This window comes from Chrysochloris asiatica, unplaced genomic scaffold, assembly GCF_000296735.1.
Source record: "Chrysochloris asiatica unplaced genomic scaffold, ChrAsi1.0 scaffold00045, whole genome shotgun sequence".
In the NCBI taxonomy this organism is placed as follows: domain Eukaryota; kingdom Metazoa; phylum Chordata; class Mammalia; order Afrosoricida; family Chrysochloridae; genus Chrysochloris; species Chrysochloris asiatica.
Window position 1 is genome coordinate 8,612,498 of NW_006408563.1, and position 21,140 is coordinate 8,633,637.

Consider the following 21,140-nt stretch of genomic DNA (forward strand, 5'->3'; position numbering starts at 1 on the left):
AGAATGAATGTGAAACTAATGTTCTCCCATGTAAACTATCACATAATTCACAATAAAATATTAAAAAAAAAAAAAAAAAGAATCATTGGGCTTGTGGTCTCACACCAGTCTCAACATAGTTCCTCTAGCCTGAGCAATTGGACAAAGAGTCCAAGAATGCACATATACATGCATCTTTTTTTAAACCACACATTTTAGCCACATTGTTGTTAAGTGCCCTTGGGTAGGTTTTGACTCAGCAACCCTGTATAAAATGACTGGTGGATTTGAATTGCCAGCCACAATTGTGGTTACCAGTTCAGTGCTTATCCTACAGTGCACACCAGGGCCATATGACTCTCGTATGGAGGGGCCTGAGACCATTTTTTTTATGTTAAGAGAGGCTCTGATCCTCAAAAATCTTGGACAGGGGTGGGGAACATCTGGCCTGCAGAATCATTTGGTCTGGCCCTGTGATGACAACTGCAGTTCCAGCCATCAACCTAGGGGTGAGTGAGTTAATTAAATGTTTTACCAAATATAGCAGGTTAATTTTTAAGTTGTTAATTTGTTTGGCCCATGAATGTGTTATAAATTTTGGCAGAAAAAAGGTTCCCCACCCCTGGCCATAGGGCAGTAGCTTGTTCTGCTCTCTGCTCTATGTAATGCTAAACAAGTCTTTGGGTTTGTTGTTGTTAAGTGCCATTGAGTCGGTTCCGACCCATAGCGACCCTGAACAGGGCTGTAAATCTTCACGGGTGCAGAAAGCCTCATCTTTCTCCCGCGGAGCAGCTCGTAGTTTTGAACTGCTGACCTTGCGGTTCGCAGCCCAATTCGTAACCACTAGGCTACCAGAGCTCCTTTGGGTAGGAGGCTCTTTCTCACAAGTGTTAAATAAATGGATCTGCTTGTAACCTTGGGCAGGCCACAAAAATAAAACCAATGACTGAACAAGCCCACGTCTCTCATTTTGCTACAAATCATCACTTATTGGGGACAGAGTGGTTCTCTCCTTCCCAGGGTAAACCTATAAAGCAAGAGAAAAGTCAGTCTTCCTCTGGCCCTATTTGTTGGTACTAAAGAAATGGCAAATGGCTTATTGGGCATTGGCAAATCCTACAGCTCACCTCTCTCATCCCCCAGTAGGTTTGCCAAATAAAATACAGATTGTCCAGTTAAATTTGAATTTTAGTTAAACAACAAAACTTTTTTTAGGAAAAGTTATCCCAAATATTGTTAAGTTTCAGTGGGTGTCAGCGCAGGTGCCTGTGTGTATATACAATAAATCTGGAACAGTTAATTCCAAGCATTTCTGGTTTCTATTGTTAGGTCTTTGCAGAATACATTTGAGGTCTCTGTCTATCATCTCAGTCTCAAGTGGATTGTGCTAAGAGGCCACCATCTTTAAGAGGAGAAGCCCTAATGTTATCACTTTCTGGAGGATCTGAGATCCCCTTAGATGGGGACCTAGAGAATTCTGGGAAGAATATGCAACTGGGAGTGCAGGGCAGATCTAGCTTCTAGTCCTAGCTCTGCCTTTGGCTGAATGACCTTGGGAAAATTACTTTGCCTCTCTGGACCTCTTTTTTTCCCTTCCTTATTTTGTGAATGAAGAAGGTTGAACTGGAGGAGCTCTGGGTGAGGAAATTTCAGAAGAAAGTTCTGGCATGGGATGTGAATGCGAGGTTACTAAAGGGATTGGGAGTGAAGGCAAACCTTCAGGTTGTGGTTCCCTCTGCACATGTGGGAAAGAGAGATGGTCAAAGGTGTGACTGAAGTTTGAGGGCTACTAGCTTATGAAACTTTGCTTTAACATAAAATCAGTCCTGAAATCCTGGTGTTCCAGATCTTGATAGAGAGCACATTCTCCTACCAGAATGTGAGGTGGGGCAACTCAGGGTCCCCCTGCCACTTCTCTACTAACCTGCACATTGGAGCCTGTATATGGTGTCAGGGGGCCATTTCCGCAAGAGGCCTCGGAGGTATCGCTTGGCTGAATACCCAGGCTGGATCTGCCGTTGGGCCTGGCTCTCTGGCTGGCTTTGGAAGTGGAGGTATGGTTGCCAGGCTTTGTTCTGCTCCCTCTGTGGGGACACCAGTCAGAAAATAGCACAGCTGCTGAGCCCTGAGATGCCTGGTGATACAAGCTGGTTAGCACAATTCTCATCAGTAATCTGGAGACTTCCAGAAGGTGCTGGAAGGCACCAAAAACAGATGCCTCAGCCAACAGACATAAACCAAGAGCCCACAGAGCAAAGCTCTGAAGGGCCCCTGCAGATTTGCAGTTGGAAGGAGAAGAAGAAATGACAAATACCAGACCCCATCTTGAGGCAGAGCATAAGAAGGGATAAAAAGCCTCAAAAGAAAACACATTATCTAGTTCAGTCTGTGGAAATCATTTTAGTATCTTAAAAAGTGGTGCTCTATGGCAATGGGAAAGCCAGCTCAGCAAATCAGTATTGGTAAGCAGTGTTTGTAATATGAATAACAGATCAGACAAACCAGCTCCCATGTTCATGGAGAACCCTGCCATTCTGAAAATATATGGCTTTTGCTGAATTTCATCTCAGCCTAGGGAGAATTTTCTGGGGACCTGCTTAACAAAGTCAGTTCCACTGTTTAAAACATTGTGGAGAACAAATGTGAGAATAACATCTTATACTTGGCCAGGGATATACATTATACAAAGAACTTTCACTTCATTATAATCTTATAAGGTGGACTGAGTTAATGTTGTTTTTAAGTATTGTCGGGTCGCTTCTGACTCAGAACCACCCTGTATAAAGTCTCCAAAACTTTAAGTCTTTACGGGGCAGAAAACCTCAATTTTCTCTTCTGGTTATCAGTCCAGAGCTTATCCTACAGACCCACCATGCTTTGGAGTTAATATTGTTCTTAAGGGCTGTTGCGTTAGTTCCAACTCATAACTACCCTGTATAGCATTTCTGAAGCTATAAATCTTTGCTGAAACAGAAAGCCTCATATCTTTCTCTCTGAGTGGCTGGTAGTCTCGACCACTGGCCTAGTGGTTTGCAGTTCAATGCTCATCCTATAAAGCCACTACACTCCCTGAGTTAATATTGTTGTTGATATGTGCCGTGGAGTCAGTTCCGACTCATAGCGACCCTATACAGGGTTTCCGAGGTTGTAAATCTTTACAGGAGCAGAAAGTCTCATCTTTCTCCTGCGGAGCAGCTGGTAGTTTCGAACTGCTGACCTTGCCGTTCGCAGCCCAATTCTTAACCACTACGCTACCAGAGCTCTCCTTAAATGGCACAGAAACCCTCTGAAGATGATCAGTTAAGAATAGCAAACATGTGAAACTTGTGTTGACACCTCTAACTGGCTCCTGTGATCACTAGTCAATCCTGGCATTCCTGCCTGCTGAATTGATTGTGGTTTCAGCATCTTTCTTCTTTTTACCAGAAAATGTTATAAATTAAGGCATACTGTATAGACAATAACATGCAAAGAGCTCAGGTGTTCAGTTTGAGAAAATTAGAAATTGTACACACCTTTGTAACCACCACACATGACAGAACATTTTTATCACCTCAGAAAGTTCCCTCATACTTTTTTCCAGTCAGTGCACTCTACCAGCCAGGCAACCACTATTCTGGTTTCTATCACCATTGATTAGTTGTGTCTGGTCTTGAACTTCCTGTAAGTAGAATCATACTCCATATTTTTTTGTGTTCCAGTGACAGTGTGAGAGAAGAAATACATTTACTACCCGTTGGTGAAGCGGCTCACCCAGGTCAATAATGTAAACAGGGAAATAGAGGTTGAAAGACTTAGTCAGTTAGCAATAGGGTTGGGGCTAGAATCCAGGACATCAAACTCCACACAAGTGCAAAGTCTCAGTCCTTCAGGAAATTGCCACCTCATTGATGAACCATGAACCATTTTGATGTCAAAATAAGAAATACACGCTGGTTTAAAAGTAGGTGTCACTGTGAGGACCACAGGCAGCATGAACTGAGAGTTTATTATTTCATATAACTTAATGACCAAACCAAGGAGTTCTGGTAGCATAGTGGTTACGAATCGGGCTGCAAGCTGCAAGGTCAGCAGTTCGAAACTACCAGCTGTTCTGCAGGAGAAAGATGTGGCTTTCTGCTCCCGTAAAGATTTACAGCCTCAGAAACCCTGTTCAGGATTGCTATGGGTCGGAACCGACTTGACAGCACTTAACAACAACAACAATGACCAAAGGTTGGAGATTTCCAGACTTGGTTCTTTCACTGGTTCAGTGACCAGCTCAGCATCTTTTACCTCGGTGAGTGATTGTGGTTGCTGGCGGTGCCTCAGCCTCACTGATGACTTTGGATGCCCTCTTCTTGCATCTGTGGAGTCAAGGTTGTGGCTCTCTTGCACTGGTCCCCATTCCCTTTCTGAAGAGGAGTGTGGTAATTCATGGACTTACACTTGGCAAGAAGCTCTGCCACTCTGAGGTCAGATACGATGTTAGGTGCTGTTGAGTCTATTCGGACACATGGCAACCCCATGTGACAAAGTAGATTTTCTTGGCTGTAATCTCTATGGAAGCAGATCACCAGGACTTCCTCCTGAGTAGGCACTGAGTGGGTTTGAACTGCTAACTTTTCCATTGGTAGCTGAGCACTGATCCATTGTGTCACTAGGGCTCCTGAGATTGAGTCTGCAGGCACCCAATTGCTTCCTACCTGAGAAGCCCTTTCACTTCAGCCTTACCGACTTGCAGAGCCTGAACAATGGACACAGAGGGACGTCAAGTGGGTCTCAGAGCACAAACAGAAGAGTAGGAAAGAGAAAGCTTGGTGAGAATGCTTAGGAAAGTGTACTGGGTGTAAAGACAGGATGGTTGAAATCTGGCCAGTTTTGTGGTCTGTCACTTAGAAACTTTGTGACCTTGAGCAAGTCCAAGAACCTTTCTGACCTCTCTGTAAAAAGAAGAGTCTAGCAGGCAGCTGCACCCTGTCTGTTAGTGGAGACTTGCTACTGTGATGCTGAGTGGGTTCCAGCAACACTTCCAGACTAACACAGACTAGAAGGAAAGCTCTGGCAACCTACTCCTGAAAAGCAGCCAATGAAAATTCTAGGATCACAATAGTACAATCTGCAACCACACAACGCTTAGTCTCATTGTGTTTGGGTCGCCATGAGTTGGGGGCTGTCTCAATGGTAGTCATCAACAGCAGCAAGGAAGTGACAAGTTGTTGGGTTGTGGGATCAGATAATCAAATGTAAGATTTTACAGTGCCTGGCACATAGTAAAGGACCTTGATGTGCCATGAATTAAGCATTGAGGTAATAACCACAAGGTCAATGGTTCAAATCCATCAGTGCTCTGTAGGAGAAAGAGGAGGCAATCTGCTCCTATAAAGATCTGCAGCGTAGGAAATCATATGGAACACTTCCACTGTGTCCTACAAAGTCACGTGAGTCAGAAGTGACTTTGTGGCAGAGGGAATTTTGGTTGGCACATAGTATGGGCCTCAATATTGTTGGTAAATTAACAACTAAATGAGCAAATAGCTCCAATCCAAGTCACGTGGCTGTGCAGTCACTTACATAATCTCATTTGTGATACTAACATGATACCTACTGTTTAAAGGCTTTTTTCCTTTTTAACTTTTTATTGTGAATTGACTGAAAGTTTACTGACAAAATCTTCAGTTTTACATTCAACAAATCATACACTTTGTTTCATCTCAATGATTGCAATCCCTTCCATGGAACAATAGTTCTTCTGCTTCTTACCTATGCTTCCTATTTCCATTCAACTCTCCTTCCCATCCCTTCTCAACTTTGTCTTTTTAAGGGATTTTTAATGTTTCAAGTGAAATAATGTAATAATATGTCTCCCACTGGACCAGTTTATGGCTACATGTAAGGGTCTTTCCCCTCACACTGCCCGGGCTCCCTTCCTTGCCTACCTTGCACTCTGGGGTGTTAGGAGAAGCAGATGGACAAGCATGTCCTAATCTCCTGACTCTCTGAATGGACTGGGAGGAGAGCACATGATGAAAGCAGTCAAGCAGAGACTTTGCCTTAAGGGAGACTGGCTTTGAGAGCTAGACCTACCCTTATTAGTCATGTGTCCTTGGTAACTTAATTATTTCTCTGGGTAATTATGCTTAGTTTAAGGATTAAATGAGTTGAGTACTTAATACTCAGTACCTAGTAGGTGGTCAAAAATATTAGCTCTATTTGTCTACCCTTTGTCTAGGTTGAGAGACTATATTAACTGGCTTCCTAAAAGCTCTTCTCCTCACTTCTTTTTGCTAACTGAACCCTCCATTTGATGTTGTTGTTATGTGCTGTGGAGTTGGTTCTGACTCATAGTGACCCGTACAGGGTTTCCAAGGCTGTAAATCTTTATGGGAGCAGAAAGCCTCATCTTTCTCCTGCGGAACAGCTGGTAGTTTTGAACTGCTGATCTTGAGGTTCGCAGCCCGATTCGTAGCAGAGCCCTTTTTCTAGATACTTGCTTTCCCAGACTCCATTGCAGTTTGGAGTGATCATGTGACCTAGTTCTTGGCAATGGGACACAAGGGGAAGTTGGCTTGGGAGCTTCTAGAAAGTCTGCTTCCTTGTAGAAGGAATAGCTGGGTGAGAATTGTTTGCTGACCTCTTTCTTTCTACTTTAAACCCACATGTGACCTCTGGACTATGGGAGATATCTTGTGAACATGTGATAATAAGCATGAGGAAGATGCTTATTCTAAGCATGGTGAAGGGAAATGGCATTGCGGAGCAGCTGGCCGAACATGAAACTTCTACCCCCAAACTTCTTACTACATGAAATAATTAAATACCCTTACTGCCTAAGCCAGGGTTGGCAGATTTTTCCTTAAAGAGCTAGATTTAAATATTTTAGAAGGCCATGTGATCTCTGTTGCACTACTCAGCTCCATCTTTGTAGCATGTAAGTAACCATAGACAACATGTAAACAAATGGGGCATGACTGTGTTCCAATAAAACTTTATTTATAAAAACAGGCAGTAGGCAGAATTGAATCTGATCCTTGACTTAAATCCTTGATAACCAAGTGATCTGTTACTTGCAGCCAAAAGTCTTTCTAATTGATGCAGAGGCAGAATGTGGGAGCAACAGAGCTGAAGCTGGCAAAGGCTTAAGTTGTGGGAAAAATACCAGTATAGCGATTCTCCAGAAGTGAAGTATACATTTGTCATTTCAACTGCTCTTTAGTGACGTTAGTCACATCTACCATGTTGTACAGCTATCAACACTACCCGTTTCCAAAAGTTTTGCATCACTCTAAACAGAAACCCTGAGCCCTAATGTGGTGCTGTATGATAACCACTAGACTGGTAACCACAGGTTGGCTGTTCAAACCCACCAGCCATTCTCAGAAACCCTATACAGGGTCGCTATGAGTTGGAACCAACGTGACGGCATACAACAACAACAAAACAGAAACCCAATACTCATTAAACAATGCTCCTCTAGTCCCCTATCCCCTGGTAACCACTCTAGAATTTTGTCTCTATGTATTTTCTTGCATGGATATTTTATACAAATGGGATCATATATATTTGTTCTTTTGTGTCTGACTTATTTTACTCAGCATAATGTTTTCAAGGTTCATTCATATTGCAGCGAACATCAGGACATCATTTCTATTCCTTTGGGTATAATCTAGGGGTCAAATTGTTGGGTGTGGTGCTGTAGGATGAGCATTGGTTTGCTAACTACAACGTTACAGGTTCAAACCCACCAAGCTGCTCCTTGGAAACCCTATACAGAGGTACTGTGAGTTGGGATTAACTCAATGGCACTTACCAACATTGTTGTTGTTGTTGTCAGGTGCCATCGAATCGGAACTGACTCATAGTGACCCCATGCACAGCAGAACGAAACAATGTCCAATCCTGGGCCAACCTCACTACCGCTGCCACACTTGAATCCATCAATGATGCCACCTGGCTGATCCATCTCGTTGGGGGTCTTCCTCTTTTTCTCTGACCCTCCACCTTACCCAGCATGACATCCTTCTCCAACGATTGTTTCCTCCGGACAATATGTCCAAAGTAGGAGAGACGAAGCTTAGCCATCCTGGCCTCCAAGGAGCACTCTAGCTGCACTTCTTCCAAAACAGATCTATTGGTTCTTTTGGCAGTCCATGGCACTTTCAGTATTCTCCTCCAACACCACAACTCAAAGGCATCAATTCTTCTACGATCTTCCTTATTCATTGTCCCAGCTTTCGCATCCATATGAGGCTACTGAAAACACAATGGCCTGGGTCAGGCGCACCTTAGTCCTCAAGCTGACATCTCTGCTCTTCAATACTTTAAAAAGTTCCTGTGCAGCAGATTTGCCCAGTGCAATACGTCGTCTGATCTCTTGACTGCTGCTTCCGTGAGTGTTGATAGTTGATCCAATAAGAATGAAGTCCTTGACAACTTCAATCTTTTCTCTGTTGATAAGAATGTTGTTTATTGGTCCAGTGGTGAGGATTTTTGTTTTCTTAACATTGAGATGTAATTAACAACATTAACATGGGTAAATTCTAAATGAGTATTTGAGGTAAATATGCCTGTGATTAGAGTTTGAAAAGCTGATCTTAGCTTCATACTAGTATCTTATTGCTGCTTTAACAAATTACCACAAACTTAGTGGCTTAATGGGAGTCCTGGTGTGGTTCTGTGAGATAAAGTACTGGACCAAAGGTTGGTTTGAAATACAAGGTCGGTGGTTCAAACTCACCAGACACTCCTTGGAAACCCTATACAGATTCACTATGAGTCTGAATTGATTTGGTAGCACTTAACAACAACAACAATGACTTATACAATTTTATTATTTTCTAGTTATGGAAGTCAGAAGCTTGATATGGGTCTCTCAGGACTAAAATCCTGGCATTGACAGGGCTGTGTTCCTCCGGAGGCTCAAGTGAAGGATCCATCTCCTTGCTTTTTCAGCTTCTAGAGCTCACTGTATTCCTTGGCTTTGGCTTCTCTTGCTCCATCTTCAAGGCCAGAAACTTGGTGCTAGTTCTGATTTCTTCCACCTTTAAGGACTTGAATGTTTGACACTGGGCCCCATGAATAACCCAGGCTAATCTTCCTATTTTAAGGGCCCCTCATTAGCAACCTTAATTCCAACTGCTACTTTCATGTCCCTTTACCTTGTAACCTAACATATGGATAGGTTCCAGTGACTAGGATGTAGATATCTTTGTTGTTGCTGTTAAGTGCTGTCATGTCAGTTCGACTCACGGCGACCCTGTATCGGGTTTCCGGGGAGCAGCTGGTGAGCTTAACCGCCGACCTTGTGGTTCAAACACACTTTGCAGTCCAGAGCATTAACCCAAACCAGGGTTCCTTTGGTGGTGGTCCTGGTGATGCGCTGGACTCATTTGCTGTTGTTATTGTTAAGTGCCGTCGAGTCGATTCTGACCCATAGTGACCCTGTATAGGGTTTCCAAGGAGCAGCTGGTGAGCTTTGATGATGATGATGATGTTAAGTACCATGAAGTCGGTTCCAACTCATAGTGACCCTGCACACGGTTTCCGAGGCTATAAATCGTTATGGGAGCAGAAAGCCTCATCTTTTTCCTGCGGAACGGCTGGTAGTTTCAAACTGCTGACCTTGAGGTTCGCAGCCCCATTCGTAACCACTAGGCTACCAGCACTCTTGGCTGGTGAGCTTTGTTGTTGTTGTTAAGTGCCAGCGAGTTCTGACCCACAGCCACCCTGTATGGGGTTTCCAAGGAGCAGCTGGTGAGCTTGCAGTTCAAGTGGCTTTGCAGTGTGGTGCATTAACCCACAGGACACAGCTTTTTGTTATTGTTAAGTGCCATTGAGTCAGTTCTGACCCACAGCAAACTGTATAGAGTTTCCGAGGAGGGGACCATTGTTTTGTTGACTGTAACTTCTTACGTTTTCTTCGCGTTTTCTGGTTTTGCTTGGTAATTTCTCAAATTCTGCCTGTGAGGTGGAATTTTTCTACACATCACTGGAAAAAATCCCAGCACATCAAGAGAGGCTTCAGGCCTGCTTAGGGCTACTGAGACTAGTCAGGGTTAAACCTACTCACTCGTTTCCAACATGTAGGAAAATGTTTTAAATGGAGAAAGCAAGATACAAGAGTGTATGTATAGTACAACTGATGTTGGTGTTGTTGAGTCCATTCTGACTCATAGCAAACCTGTTGGGCAAAGTGGAACTGTCCCATAGGGTTTCCTAGGCTGTAATATTTATGGGAACAAATCTCTCATAAAAACCTGCTTAATATGTGTATAATCATGGTGGAAACATCAGAAGGAAATACATTAAAATGGCTGTATTAGAGTGGTTGGCATGATTATAGTTTCTTCTCTCTTCTTTTTAAAAATAAAAATTTCCAGTAATGTGTTTAAACTTCATTTATGAATGGTAAATTTGTTTCAAAACGTATTTTGTTGCACCCAGCCTGTTCTCATACTTACTTCTCAACTCCCTCTCCACCATTATCCTCTAGGTCTTATCACCCATCCAAAAAGGACAAGCTGGACAAATTGGGAGACAGATGGGAGCCTGGAAGGGAGTTTCCAGAATGGAGAAATAAACACGACAGTGGGAGGCTGGCGGATGGTTTCCGACTGCTCAGGCCTGCCATGGCTTTGCCAATCAACCCCAGCTTCTGGTTTCTTCTGGAATGAGTAATTAGTGTGCACAGAACAGCCTGTTATCCACACTCCACCGTGAGTGCTTCCTTTAATGAGGGACGTGCTGGGACCCGCTCTCCTTCCCGGTGCCTGCCAGACCTCGGTATGCACAGGCGTGAAGAGGAGACCATGCACCTGCCTTCAGTGGATCCCTGGCTATTCCTACCACCCCACCCTGGTGCTGGCAGCAAGGGTTCTCAGAGGACTGAAGGAGCAGGTGGGGCTTGTGTTCCTGCCCAACAGACATGGGGTGGCAGGGTGCCAGAATCCCCAGAAAGGCAGGGCCCAGCCAGTCAGCTGCCATCTTACCAGACAGTGAGTGGCCCAGCCTTTATGTGTAAGAGTTGACAGACAGTGACGGAGAAGCCCAGAGATCCTCAGACTGGCAAGAATATTGGCAGCTAAGAGCCACACCTATTGACTTACCCCTGCCTAGCCTTCCTCTGCTTGTTCAGCTCTCTAGGCTGCCTGGAAGGTCTCTCTCCACTTACTTTTTACCCCAAGATTCAAACTCAAATTCTACTGTCTCTAAAAAGCAAATCCAGGTTTTCCTAATAAGAAGCAGCCACTATTTCTACCTCTTTTATATTTCTACAGTGTGCTAAAAAATTAGTCTAGCTCCTCTTCTAAACTGCCTTCTATCAAATGTCAACAGGGCATAAACCTGCCTTGTTGACCAAACTAAGTACCTCTGGTGAGTAGAGAGGGAGCCCTGGTGGCATAGTGGGGTAAGTGTTGGGTTCTGTCCACAAGGTTACCAGTTCATACCCACCAGCCACTCTGCAGGAGAAAGATGAGGCTGTCTGTGCCCATAAAGATTTAGTATTGGATACCCCAAGGAGCAGTTCTGTTCCATTGTATAGGGTTGCTAGGAGTCAGAATTGACTTGATGGCAGTGGGTGGGTTGGGTGAGTAGGTGCTATGGCCTCTGCCAATCCTGTCAATGAATGATGATTTGTTGAGTGACTGCTGTGTGCCAGGCACTGTTCTAGGTAATGACTGGTTAATCACTTCTCATGAGATGTTAGTGCAATTGAATGGAAAGATCCAACAATGGATATATACTTTAATGACAACCATGTGTACCCTGAGGTGCCTGCTCTAGCTGCCATGTCCTTCTCTCATGGAGTACAGCTGGTGTCCCCTACCCTGCCTGGAGTTGGCTGGAGTCAGTGTGTTCCAGCAAAGGGCAAGCCTGTTGTTGACACACCTGTGCAGTTGTGACTAGCATTAGCCTGAGGGCTGCCAGGATAGTCTGACACGAGTAAGGGGGAGGGGGGGGGGGGGGGTTGGGGGGGAGGGAGGAGGCAGGAGAGAAATGTGTTTTGCAACTGTGCCTGGAAAGCCTTCTCCTGACTTTAGTTAGCCTCTGGTAAATGCTACCACTCCCCAGCCAGACCCTTTCTCTGCAGGTTTAATGTCTGGGTTTTAGTGGAATTGATTCTCTCTCCTGTGTGTCTTTAACATTCATGTATTTGTTCCTGAACATCAGGCAACAAAAAAGAGAATCCATGAACTTGATTATGAACTTTCCCATAGATACAGTGTTGTAACAGGACTTGATTCCTGGCCAACCCAATCAGTATCAAAGATTTGACTTGCCTAATGTGCTGGCCTGCAAAGTTGGTTTGAACCACAAGATTGGTGGTTCAAGCTCACCAGCTGCTCATTGGAAACCCTGTCCAGGGTCGCTATGGGTTAGAACTGACTTGACAGCACTTACCAACAGCAACAACATGCCACAAAAGCAAGAGAGCACCGTGGCTGTGTAGAATAAACACTGGCTTGCAAACCACAAGGTCAGCAGTTCGAGCCCACGAGTTGTTCTTAGAAGAAAGATGAGGCTTTCTGATCTCATAAAAGATTTACGGCCTCGGAAACCTTATATAGGGTTGCTATGAGTAGGAATGGTCCACAGCACTTAACAACAAGTCACTAAAGCAAACGTACAACTAATTTTGTAAACAGCAAAAATTAAGCTCTGGGTCCCACAAGAGCTCAGTCTTCTGCGTTTGAATCCTGGCTTCATCCCTTGTTAGTTGTATGACCTTGGGGAAATTACTTGACCTGCCTTTGCCTCAGTTTCTTCATCTGCCTAGTGGGGATGATAAAAGTAAATACCTTACAATGTTTTTGTGAGAATTAAATTAATTACTAAATATAAAGTGCTTAGAATAGTGACGAGCATTATAGTAAGTAGTAGGAGGAAGATGGGGCAATCTGCTGTAAAGATTTATAACCTCAGAAATCCTGTGGAGTGATTCTAATCTGTGCTATAGGGTGGCTATGAGTCAGAATGGACTCGGCAATGGGTTTTACATAAATGGTGCTTGTTAAGCGTCTGGAGTCAGCAATTAATGTAAATGTTCTCTATCGATTTGTTATAATAACTTAGAAATATAGGAGTCTACTGGATTTTTATTAAAATTGATCTTGGTTAGAGGTAGCTTTTTCCTTGTAAACTGTACATATAATCCAGTTGTTGTTGTTGTTGTTAGGTACCATCGAGTCGGTACCGACTCATAGCGACCTTATGCACAACAGAATGAAACACTTCCCGATCCTGGGCCAACCTCACAATTGTTGCCACACTTGAGCCTGTGGATGCTGACACTTGGCCAATCCATCTCGCTGGGGGTCTTCTTTTTCTCTGACCCTCCACCCTACCAAACATGATATCCTTCTCCAGCGACTGGTCCCTCCTGACAATATGTCCGAAATATGAGAGATGAAGTTTGGCCATCTTGGCCTCCAAGGAGCACTCTGGCTGCACTTCTTCCAACACAGATCTGTTTGTTTTTTTGGCAGCCCATGGTACTTTCAATATTCTCCTCCAACACCATAACTCCAAAGCATCAATTCTTCTACTGTCTTCCTTTTTCACTGTCCAGCTTTTGCATGCATATGAAGTTATTGAAAATACCATGGCTTGGGTCAGGTGCATCTTAGTCCTCAAGCTGACATCTTTGTTCTTCAACATTTTCAAAAGGTCTTGTACAGCAGATTTGACTAATGCAATACATTGTTTGATTTCTTGCCTGCTACTTCCATGAGTGTTGATAGTTTATTTTGTATAAGGAGCATAGATTATGTTTATTGAATACTCAAAGACTCTAGATTGTATGGATCATGACAAGCTATGGACAACACTGCAAAGAATGAGTATTCTGGCACACTTAATTGTGCTCATGAGGAACTTGCACATAGACAAAGAGGCAGTTGTTCAAACAGAACAAGGGAACACTGAATGGTTTAAAATTAGGAAAAGTGTGCATCAGTGTTGTATTCTTTCACCATATTTATTTAAAATGTATGCTGAGCACATAATCTAAGAAGCTGGATTATATGAAGAAAACCATGACATAATAATTGGTGGAAGACTAATTACCAACCTGTGATATGCAGATGATACAACCTTGCTTGCTGAAAGTGAAGAGGACTTAAAATATTTACTGATAAAGACCAAAGACCACAGCCATTGGTATGGGTTCAATGTAAAGAAAACAAAACCCTCACCACTAGACCAATAAACAGCATCCATATAAATGGAGAAAAGATTGAAGTTGTTAAAGACTTAATTTTACTCGGATCAACCATCAACATTCATAGAAGCAACAGTCAAGAAATCAAATGATATACTGTGTTAGGCAAATCTTCTGTACAAGAACTTTTTAAAGCGTTGAATAGCAAAGATGTCAGTTTGAGGACTAAGGTGTGCCTGACCCAAGTCATGGTAGTTTCAATAATCTCATATCATATGAAAGTTGGGTAGTGAATAAGGAAGACCCTTGAAGAATTGGTGCATTTGAGCTATGGTGTTGGACAAGAATATTAAAAGTACCATGGACTGCCAAAAGAACAAACAAATCTGTGTTGGAAGATATACAGCTAGAGTGCTCCTTGGAAGCCAGGATGACCAGACTTCATCTCTAATACTTCGGACATGTTATCAGGATTGGACCATTCCCTAGAGAACGGTATCCTGTTTGGTAAAGTGGAGGGTTGGAGAAAAAGAGGAAGACCCCAACTAGATGAATTGCACAGTGGCAGCAGCAACAGGCTCCAAAGTAGCAGAGATTGTGAGGTTGGCACAATTAAGGTTGGCCCAGGACTGGTCTGTTGTACATAGGTTTGCTATGAGTTTGTACCAACTCAATGGTACCTCACAATAACAATAATATCCTTGGGGTCCTGGTGTGGAACTGTAGGATAAGCATTGGACTGCTAACTGTATGGTCGGCAGTTCAAACCACCAGCTGCTCCTCAGAAACCCTATAGAGGGTCACTAAGAGTTGGAACCAACTCTATGGCTCTTAGAACAACATATCCTTGAGTAAGTTGCTCAACTCTGTGCTTTGGTTTCTTCACCTTTAAAATGTGATAATCAGAACTCCTACTCACAGAGTTATTAGAATAGATGACCTACACATGGGAGCACTTAAAATATTCAGAGGTATATAGTAAATACTTAGAAAATTTACATAAAAATTGATATTGTTATTACATGAATACTATTTTAACTACTTGCTTAAAAAATACACTATAAATACTTTCTCCTGTTATTTATGACTGTGCCCTAAAACCCATTATATACCTGTACTATAATTTTATCAGTGTTCCATGGTTGGACTTTTATTGTTTTAAGCACTTTGAATATTTATAAATAACTCTGTAATAAATGTTCTTGTCCATAAATCTTTAAGCACATGTCTGATTATTTTTTAGGGCAAATTCCTAAAAGTGGAATGTTGAATCAAAGGGGAGCATGATGTCTTTTTATACTTTTCCAAAAATGCCTCCAGAAATGGCATACAGATCTGTGTGGCACTGTAGGATAAGCAGTGGACCACAAGGTCAGTTTGAACTACAAGGTCAGTGGTTCAAGCTCACCAGGAGCTCTTCAGAAGTCCTAGGCAGGGTCACTCTGAGTCAGAACCGACTCAACAGTACTTAACAATAATAATGTATGCCTGCTTATTTTGTTATATCCCTCCCAGCACTGGGTATTATGATTTTTAAAGTTTCTGGCCAGCCTATATAGTTTCTACAATCAGACAATGCTCTACTTTTCTGAGATAATTTTTTTTTTTTAATGCCAAATTATTTTTTAGTTACTTCTCCTCTTGTTTTAATCTACTGTGTTCTCTAATCTTTTAAAATTCCTGCTTCATTAGTATTCCAAATCTTTCCCTTCTTTTCCAGTTTCTTTATACCATTTCCATTCTACTTATTTCAAGTTAGACTGTAGTATTCTGCTTTGTGCAAAGGCTGAAGTTATAAAGTAGATGAATATCACAGGAAGGCAGGAACCTTTACCACTGAGTCCAGATCGAACAAAAAATGAGGCTATCCAAAATAGACTCATCTACTTTATAAAACAATGAAAACCTGTTTCCAGAAGTACTTAAGTAATGTAGATAAGAATCCGAAGGCTGTGGAAGGAGTTCTTACTTTGGGCAGTAAGTTAGTCTCAATAGTCTGTGTCTAACCAGAAAAAAATAAATCACTCTAAGTATTAAAAAGAAGGAAGAATTTAATTCAGGGAACTGCTTACATAGGTGATCAAAGAGAAGGTGAAAAAGTCAAACAGATGATGATGCAACACAGAGATTAGCAGCATCAGCACCACTCCTAGACTCGAGGGAGAAGGGAGGAGCTGGTGGGGTCACCTGGAGCCACAGTAGGCTGTCTCTTGGAAGCTAGACCACAGAGGAAATGTGGACACTTCTTGCCATCAGGGGAGGAGATACTTTGGCTTTCTCTTTTCTCACCTCTTTCATTTCCATCCACTATTTCCATTGGCCAATGCAGTCAGAAGCCAGTTGGCACAGATGTTTGGCTTATAGCCTAGGGTCACCCCCTCTGTGATTCAGAGCAGAGCAGGAAAAGGATGAAAAATGGACATGAGGAAAAACAAGCCAACACCTGACATAATAACCTCTGAATTCAGAAAAAATAGAACACACTACGTAGCATGGAGGCCTAGGTAGGTAGAAAGGGTTAGGCTTGCATCTTAGCTCTGTCATTTACCACCTCTAAGGCCTTGGGCAAGTCATATAACTTCCCAGAGTAACCATGTCTCCTAGGGTTATTATGAGGATTAAATGTAAGATGTCTATAAAGTAATAGTACAGGAGAAAGACGAGGTTTTCTGCCCCCACAAATATTTACAGCCTTGGGAAGCCTATACAAGGTCTCACTAGTACTTAACAATAAAATAATAGTAAGCATCCAACAATTGGTTTCTTTTCACCTTGAATTTATGATTTTAAGAACAAGGACCTTTAGTCAATGTCCTCAAGCCTCTCTGTATTTTGAAAGATGGGAAGAAGGCAGAAGAATTTTCCGTTTGGGAGCTCTGCTTAAGTTCTGGTAGGTGATAAATTGCCCAATAACGATACTGGGAGATAATCTAAATATTGTGTATAATTGAGCCCTTCATTCCACAAACACTTATAGGTATTCAGTATTTCCTAGAAATGATTTAGATATGGTCCCTGTTGTCCTCAAGGAGATGCCATTCTATCAGGGAATAAATTAACAAAGAGATAAAGTGCAACGTGTGAGGGTTTGGGAATGTTCACACAAGCAACAAGTGGGATATCTCTGCCTAGAGAAGAAGGAGGAGGCTTCAGAAGGGACACGACATTTGAGTTGTGTCTTCAAGGATAAGCATGTGTTTGCCAGCTGGAGAAATATGTACAAAAACACAGAGTCATGAAAAGACACACAGTGTTTGAAGAATGGTGAACAATTCAGATGAGTGGGACCTTGAGGGTCCATGGGAGAGGTGGTGGTAAGAACAAATGGGAAACGTGACTAGAAATGAAGGGGAAAGCCAGCATGAGAAGATCTGGTTGGAGAAGCTCATGACTTCATCTCATGGGGCATGAGAAGCCAGCAGAGACTTTAAAACTAGAGAGAAACCAACCCACTCTCCATAACCTTGAACATCATCAAGTGACACATCTCCCCAGTCTCTCTCCTTGGCTCAGTCAGAGGGCTGATGCCTGCAGTTTTAGAAAGCATGGGCCAGGTGCACATCTCACAGAACATTAAAAAGTGTGAATCAGAAAAGTGAACATGGGTTTTCCCTTAATATTAAACTCAGAATGGAAAACATCATTCACTTATGCTGCAGACTCAAGGTAAATATTTAAAATGTTCTCCCTCTCATTTCCACAAAGCCAAGAGCATCAGAGGTGCAGTGATGATACTTTTGGCTAAGAGACAGGATTCCAAGGCTTCTGATGAAGCGTCTGCTGGTCTGGATCTGCCTGAATGTTGAAAAGGATTCTGTGCCATTGGAAGTGAAACGATACAAAATGATGATAATATAGCCCTTTATGTTTTTCAGAGCCTCTTCATATATATTACCTCATATAAGCCTCAAAATAGTTGTGTGAAGCAGACAGAGTTCATTTTAGAGATGAAGAAATGGAGGCCTGAGGGTTTCAGACCTTTTGTAGGGTGAGAGAAATTGGATTTCAGACATGTAGGCCAGTGCCTTCCCAAACCCAAGACTCTGCCTACCTCATTCCTTCCATATGCCAAGATGGCTTCTTTGAGGTCTTGAAGTGTACGCAGTTTGAGACCCAACCTCTTCCTATAGCCTTTGGAGTGACAGGTGCCTTTTCTTCTCTCTTCTGGTGTCCATGCTGATATGGCTAAACCTTCTGAGTAGAGAATCAGGGCACCCTTTCTAGTGCTGAAAGTTTTAGGAAGAAAGAGACTCCAGGAGGCCTGGTCATCATTGTTGTCATTCTGGGATTTCCTGACCAGGACATAATCTTCTGGAGACTTCCAGTTCAAGTAATCCTGCAGGGAAAAAGAATCACCTTGACCAATCCACTTTGAAGTGCTTTTATAGCCAAATGGAGTCCCTGATGGTACAGACACTAAACAAAATGTTGGTGGTTTGAATTCACCCAGAGACACCTTGGAAGAAAATCCTGCTGATCTGCTTCCAAACAGTCAACGTCATGGAAGCCCTCCCAAGAAGTTCTATTCTGCATACATGGGGTTGTCATGAGTCAGAGTAGATTTGACAATAGCTGGTTTTTATAGCAAATACTGCTTGCATAGGGTGTTTGACATTTACTTAGGTTCTTATTTCCTTTTCATTGTCCACACAGTGTCAAAGAACACAATCACTTTTCTTAGCAACTGATTTTGCCCTTCACATTTCAAAATTAGTAGAAAAATTGGTTCTATTTTACTCCATGTGACTTTAAGTAGAGCCAGTCACGCCTGGAGGCTTAAATGGAGTAGAGTGTAGGTTCCAGACCAGTTAAAGTTTCTTGGTATGCCAGTAAGTAGTCAGAATTATCAAGGGCAACAGATAACTTTGAAATTAGACCTGGACTAGCTGGCAGTTGAAATAGAAGAAAACTATTCCAACGCACCGACACTTTAGCAGTACAGAGAGAATGTCTATACATTCCAGATGCTAATAATACATTGCCTAATTTGGCTATTTAGGAGCCTGTAAAGTAGTTACATATCTTGTAAGTAAGTAAATGCCATTGGCCACAGAGGTCCTTTGAAACTTTATATGTCTTTTCATACAACAGAGGTCAAATATCATGACAACCACCATGACAATGGAAATCTCTGTGTGACAGAAAAATTTTCAAAGTGTCTCAACAGATTTATTTTCCCTGGCAAAATCCAATAAAATACAATTCCAGTACAACAGGAAATTTTGCCACCTCTTAAAAATCTTATAAAATGTGATTTTTTTTTTTGTCTTTTGGCCTATATAAAATACATCTTGTGGATTGAATTCCATACAGTTTAAGGAAGCCATTGAAATGGCACAAACATACACAGCATTTCAACCACAGAGCACGACTTCTAAAACCAAACAACCATCAGCTTGCTTAGAACCCACAAGGAAATTCTGGTCTTGAACCAAACCATGCAAATTCCAGACCATCTGGAATCTCCTTCAAGGGAGGCTGTAAGTAGGTGCAGAAGGAGAAAGAAAAGGGCCCAATGGTAACTCTGACGTGTCCAGAAACTGTGTTGTTTCCTGGAGTTTCATGAAAAAGGAGGAAAGTATACTTGTGACATCCCACTCACCTCACATTAGATACATTGTTCACCCCCAAGTGAAAAATGGAGCGCTCTTTCTTTACCCCCAAAATGTGCCTTTATTTAGATGTAAGACTCACCTCTGGTTCAAAATAGACTTCTAACTTCTGTTTGTTCTGGACCAACTTCCCATGTCCCCGGCTGAGGAGAGAGAGCGTGAACATGTTTCGCCTCTGACCACCCCTCTTCAAGGGCAGTTCATCTTGGTTTTGAAGGCTGAAAACTGGTCACACCTCAAGATTTCCTAAGCTCAGCAGCCAGCTTGAGAAGACCACAAACACTGGGCCTTTTATTAAATACATTTTCCCCCTTTACAGCTGCTTCTTAATAACAACCAGCCACACAATTTAGACAGTGTGTGTCTTTGTCGGGAGAAAAAATAAACCATATGCCCAGACTCCTCAAGCCTTGGGTTGTCTACACTCTGGGCCACCTCATCTGAGCTCTTGTTGTCCCTCTGTCCTGGTTGCTCTGTTACCGGGACATGTGCATCTATGCATTGGGCCAGAGCACCATCCTTTCTCATTGTGAGCTGAGGTTGTTTCCCGGTTGCTATGGCAGCACAGGGCAATGAAGGCCCTTAAACCAGCAAGGCAAGGCAGAGACTGCTGGGGGCAGTGTTCATTCATTCAGGGGGTCAAATAGATACAAGAGGCTCAGATTTCAAGTCCTGTTTGTGGGCATGGGTGGGGGAGAGTGTGAGAACAGTGGTAGGATACTTTCCTGCTCTAGTGCTCATCTTGCTTTTAAAGAGTGTTTTTCCCCTTCTCCTGACATGTCAACTAACTATGAACAGAAGCAGAAGAGTCATCTGGGCCATCGAAAGCAAGCCCCTGTCTGTGACATCATCATTGGCGGAGCTCCAGCATCCTCCTGGCTGGACATGAGGTTTCATTATAATAGTTGTTGCTATACATGAATGAGTGGAGGATCCTGGGAATCTCCAGATTCCTTTGCATATCTAGTTCTCAACTGGGTAACCCTTGCCCCCAGGGGGAAGGGTACTTAGGAAATGTGGGTGGGGAACATTTTGGTTGTCACAGAGACTGGGGCTACAGCTGGCAATTTTCAAGCAGGAACCAGAAATGCTAAATGCTTTTCAGTGCATGAAGCTGTCCTGCATACAATGAAAATTTGTCCCACTCCAAATGCCAGCAGCACTGGCTTTGTGAAACCTTGTTATGACCTGGGCTGCTTATTCTTCTTGATGCTGACACTGTGAGCAGCACAGGAGAACAGGGAAGAGGACCAGCAGACCAAAAGACCCTTTTGTTGGTTATGTATATCCTTTGGCCTGGAAAGCAACATCTTCTGCCATCTGTCAACTGGAGTGTCCTACAATCTTGTGGGTATGCCCCTGCTGGTGGCCTCCTGTAAGGAGAAGAGCAATAGGGCCTAGTTACTGTT

General features: G+C 42.8%; 1 protein-coding gene across 1 annotated transcript in view; it reads right to left on the reverse strand.

Moving 5' to 3' along the window:
- The window catches only part of LOC102833384 (uncharacterized protein KIAA2012 homolog), a 218,089-nt gene extending 198,192 nt beyond the window's left edge, over nt 1-19,897 (reverse strand). Inside the window, exons 1-3 of the mRNA XM_006862029.1 lie at nt 19,814-19,897; nt 18,171-18,455; nt 1,904-2,063 (exon numbers count right to left, since the gene is read on the reverse strand). Of these exons, the coding sequence (XP_006862091.1) occupies nt 1,904-2,063; nt 18,171-18,455; nt 19,814-19,897 (529 nt within the window). The remainder of the gene's footprint in view (nt 1-1,903; nt 2,064-18,170; nt 18,456-19,813) is intronic.
- Nucleotides 19,898-21,140: the final 1,243 nt, after the last annotated feature.